Source organism: Trichechus manatus, unplaced genomic scaffold, assembly GCF_000243295.1.
Source record: "Trichechus manatus latirostris isolate Lorelei unplaced genomic scaffold, TriManLat1.0 scaffold00479, whole genome shotgun sequence".
In the NCBI taxonomy this organism is placed as follows: Eukaryota; Metazoa; Chordata; class Mammalia; order Sirenia; family Trichechidae; genus Trichechus; species Trichechus manatus.
In genome coordinates, this window is record NW_004444415.1 from 112,650 (window position 1) to 117,037 (window position 4,388).

A 4,388-nucleotide genomic window follows, 5' to 3' on the forward strand; every position below is an offset into this window, starting at 1 on the left:
AAAAAGAAATAAAGGGCATCCAGATTGGTAGGGAAGAAGTCAAAGTATCTCTATTTACAGGTGATATGTCCTTGAGTCTATAACAACTCATGGTGACCCCATGTGTGCAGAGTAGAACTGTTCCGTACGGTTTTCAAGGCTGTGACCTTTCAGAAGGAGATCACCAGGCCTGTCTTCTGAGGTTTTATTGGGAGGTTCGTACCACTGACCTTTAGGCTAGTAGTTGAATGCTTAATTAATTGCACCACCAATAAACTCCTATCTAGCAACAGAGAAAACTTGAAATCTGAACAGCTTAACACAACAAAACCTTCTCATGCGCATAAAATCTGCTGTGGTTGGCAGGGGCTCTCTGATGTCAGGTAACTATCAAGGCTGCTTCCATCGTATGGTTCCACCATCTCAATATGGGCCCTTCATGTTTGCTGCTGAATGGAAGAAAAAGCGTGAAGGTCGCAGAGCCAGTTGCCATCGAGTTGATTCCAACTCATGGAGACCCCATGTTATAGCCCAAGGACCAGTATATTCTGTGTAAAACCATAAATCAGACTAATCACTGGCCCATTTGCAATACACTTTGGGAGTGTGGTAGAGATGTCTGGTGGGGGAAGGGGTAATGATCACATGTCTAAACTTCACTGTCAGGGGTTCCACTGATAGGGATAGAGGGGTGGAACCTCCTTCGGACTTCTGTAGGAAATTCGAGGCTCTAAGTCAGGGGGAGTGTGGGTTATTCTGGGCTGTCTGTTCCACTGGGAGCAGGTACACATCCTGAGGAGGAGGCAGTGAAGAGCTGGTCAGATTCCAGAGAAGTTCCAGGCAAATATTAGGTCCTTAATGAATGGTAGTTAATATTATTATTATTTTTACCCCAGATGATACCACCCGCTCTCCTCTGGGGATTTCTTTTTTTTTTTTTTAATTCCGAGGATATGTGGTTTTCCAAGTAAATAACACCAAGTCAGCCAATAATGCTGCTTAGCAAGTCAAACAAAGTAAAATTTCCCCCATTAGAGCAGTTATTTAATTTGGGTGTGGGGGAATCTTCTCCCATTTGATGCAACTCAAAGCTTCTAGAATTTATGTCAAGGACCAACAGCTTCTCTCCCTCCTGCCTTTCCTTTCAAATCACCTCTATTTCACTCATTTCACCCTCACCAAAAATCTAGCCCTCCCTTAAAAAAAACAAAACAAACCAATTAGCATCGAGTTGATTCTGACTTATAGTGACCCAATGGGACAGAGTAGAACTGTCCCATAGGGTTTCCACAGAGTGCCGCTAGCTTCGAACAACCAACCTTTCAGTTAGCAGCCGTAGCTCTTAACCACTAGCCCACCAGGATTTCCAGCCCTCCCTTAGAGTTTGCCAGATTACATTCAAGATAACCTAATTAAAATGTCCTTTAAATGGAGTGGGCTCTAGCTCTCCCAGGCCAGGGTAAAAGAGAGTCAGCCCAGTAGCTTCTGGGCATCTTACTCCAAGAGAGTATCATATTTATTTCTTAGAAACTCCCTGGAAACGATGTGCATAAAACTACTTTGTGCTCTGGGTTCAAGTACACAGGGACAAGAGCACAGGGCACCTTCCAATTCTGCCCCAGGTGGAGATTTTCCTCTGGTTTATCGATGACCACAAAATAAATCTTAAGAGCAGTTTTCTATTCCTGGGGTTTCTCTGAGACATATCAATTGGGGGTTTCACCCACTCCCACAGCTTCATCCAGCCCATCACCCGGTTTAACTTAAATGTATGTCCACTGAAGGAATTACCGTGTCCCAAAGCCCCACGTTGCCTTGCCTCCAGGGCACTTGCACTCCCCTGCTTTCAACTGGACACCTTCCCCTGCCTCTCACTCTCCACCACCAGCCTCCTTACCTTCTTACACCTTCTTTGTACTTGTCCTTGAGTCTTATAGGGTCTTCCATCATCTTGCCTATAGGATTGCTACTCCTAGACTGTAAAATTCTCAGGGCAGGGGCTGAGTGTTTTGTATCCTAGTTTCCCCATTTCTAACGAAGTGACTTTCAAAAAGCAGATGATCAATTAACATGTGAGGAATTAATGAGCCAGTGAGCACGAGTTCTAGTTCATAAAAGTTTTATTTATCCTACATTCTTGAGTAAGTTAAGCAAACTCAGGTATGTATTTTTTATTTTTACCAAACAAGACTAGAATGGATATGAGAAACCAATAGCTGACCATCTTTTACCTTTTTTTCTCTACTTCTTGAGCCCAACTATTTTCCTGCTGATTTCCTTTCACATTTCTAAGGAACTGCCTACTCCAATGCCTTCTTTTCTTCTTCTGGATCACTAAATATGAAGGAAAGTTTCCCAGTTTGTTTCACAAAATAACAAAACTCCTACTCTTGTATCTATTAAATAGAAATAAATGTGTAACCAAAGTCATTCATCAACCTAGATTCTGAAGCTATTTAAACCTTCTAAACCTTCTAGTAAAAGGAATGCAATGTGAACTATAAGGGAAGGAAGGAGCGAGGGAGGGAGGGAGGCAAGGGGGAGAAAGAACTCCAAGTAACCCAGGTAGAACAGGAACACAAAGATGATATACACTGTGTTTCCTACAGCCCCATACTGGCCCTCCACTACTTAGAATATTGACTACCCTTTTTATCCATGAAGAAAAGAATCTGCTTCAGACTTCAACATTTGAAATTAACCTTAAGAAAAGAAAAAAGAAAGGTAAAATTCCAAGTTACCCATACAGAACAGGAAAACAAAGATGATATATATTTTATTCTCTTCAACCCTAACCTGGCCCTCCACTATTAGAATGCTGACAGCCCTTTTTAACCAAAAAGTGAAGAATCTTCTTTAGACTTCACTTGGGGCAGGAGGAGCTGCTGGGCTTGGCCTTGGCCCGAGCACTGGCCATGGCACTACTGTGAGCCCTGGCTTCAATTCTGGCTCGAGCTCTCTCTTCCTCATCTTTCATAGCCTCTTCATAACAGGATGGGAAGGCACTGGGCGTAGTATCATGGACCTTGGCCAAAAACTCCAGGACTTTCATCTTGCTGGTTTCCACACGGGCTCTGGGACCCCACAGGAATTCATAGCGTGGAGGATCACTGTTGGGCACCTGCCGGTACTCCAGGTACTTCATCTGCACCAACTCTTGGGTCAGGACTTTCTTGGGCTCTCCATAGATGGAGTGCTTCTTGCCAGCATATACCCCCATCAGATTCAGCACTTTCCAGACCTCCTCCTCAGTGGCGCAGTTGCCCTTCTTGAAGATCACAGCCAGCACAATCATCAGGAGGCCCGTCTTGGGTGTGTTTTCTTCATCAATAACCATGTCATCCGCGGTGAGATCCAATTTGTTGACAAAGGTATAGCAGTGCCTGATGGGATCCACTTCCTTCAAATCAATACCAAAGGCCAGCTCCATGTGCTCAGAGGCTCTCTTGAGGATCTCAGGGAACTGATATTTTTTGTTTTTGATAACAGACTTCAGCATGTCTGCCTTTGTAATCGGCTCTTTTGCTTGATACTTCCGCAGCAAGAACTCCACCAACAATACCACCTTCTCGTTTAAAGGATCTTCGCAATAGCTCTCATCTGAACTTTCCTCATTTTGGCTGTTGGCACCTTCATTTGAATCTGCGCATGAAACACCTGCAGCTCTCTGAGGAGATTTGGGAGTGCTTCGTGTCCCAGCAGTAGGCAAATTCTGGGATCTATCTCCCAAAAGAGGAGAGGCAGAGGAGGGGGAGTTTTCTTCCTCTGCTGCAGTAGCCTGAGCACCCCCTAGACCTTTGGTCTCGCTTCGGGCCTGGCGGCGTTTCGCACGGGCTCGGAGCTTACTCTTCTGACCTCGAGGCATGATTTCTTATCAAAGATAGCAGGCAGGAGGGCAGGCAGCTGTGTTGATGAAGAGGTCACCCTAGAAGAGAGAGGATGAGATGGTGTGTGGAGCCTCAGTAGGGAGATTCTACCTTGGCTCCAGGAAAGGCTACTTCTGTAGGGTACCTTTTGAGTACTGCTCTAGGAACAACAAGGCATGGGTGGGTGGGACTCTGTGAGGCCTTTTCTGTTCTGTAGGGGGTTGTCACCTAAGTTTTAACGCAGAATACTCGCCTTGACTCCTGACCAGACCTGTGACTCATCTCTCTGCTGATCTGAAACTGCCTGCTTCAGATCAAGGCCTCACCCCCGCCCCCACAGCCTCCCAAGGCCACGTCAGGATGCGTTGTGCCTAACTACCTCGCCTTTGGACTACTTGGAGCTGATAATGCGGGTGGGGTGGGGCTCTGTCCGGACTCCTCTTTTCTAGGGGGGAGTATGTCCCCTAAATTCTAACGCGACATATGCACCTTTACACCTTCTAGGTCCTGGGACGACGACTCCTGCCGACCTTAAGCTTAGCC

General features: G+C 45.7%; 1 protein-coding gene across 1 annotated transcript; it reads right to left on the minus strand.

The window, feature by feature from the left end:
* Window positions 1-2,842: 2,842 nt before the first annotated feature.
* On the minus strand, window positions 2,843-3,844 carry LOC101352606 (melanoma-associated antigen B18-like). Its single transcript, XM_004391104.1, has one exon. It carries the CDS (start codon window positions 3,842-3,844, stop codon window positions 2,843-2,845), a length of 1,002 nt encoding a protein of 333 aa, XP_004391161.1.
* Between the last annotated feature and the right edge of the window lie 544 nt (window positions 3,845-4,388).

What these genes read in the sequence shown, in the direction of transcription:
- LOC101352606 (XM_004391104.1), bottom strand. Translation starts at nt 3,844, where the DNA reads ATGCCTCGAGGTCAGAAGAGTAAGCTCCGAGCCCGTGCGAAACGCCGC.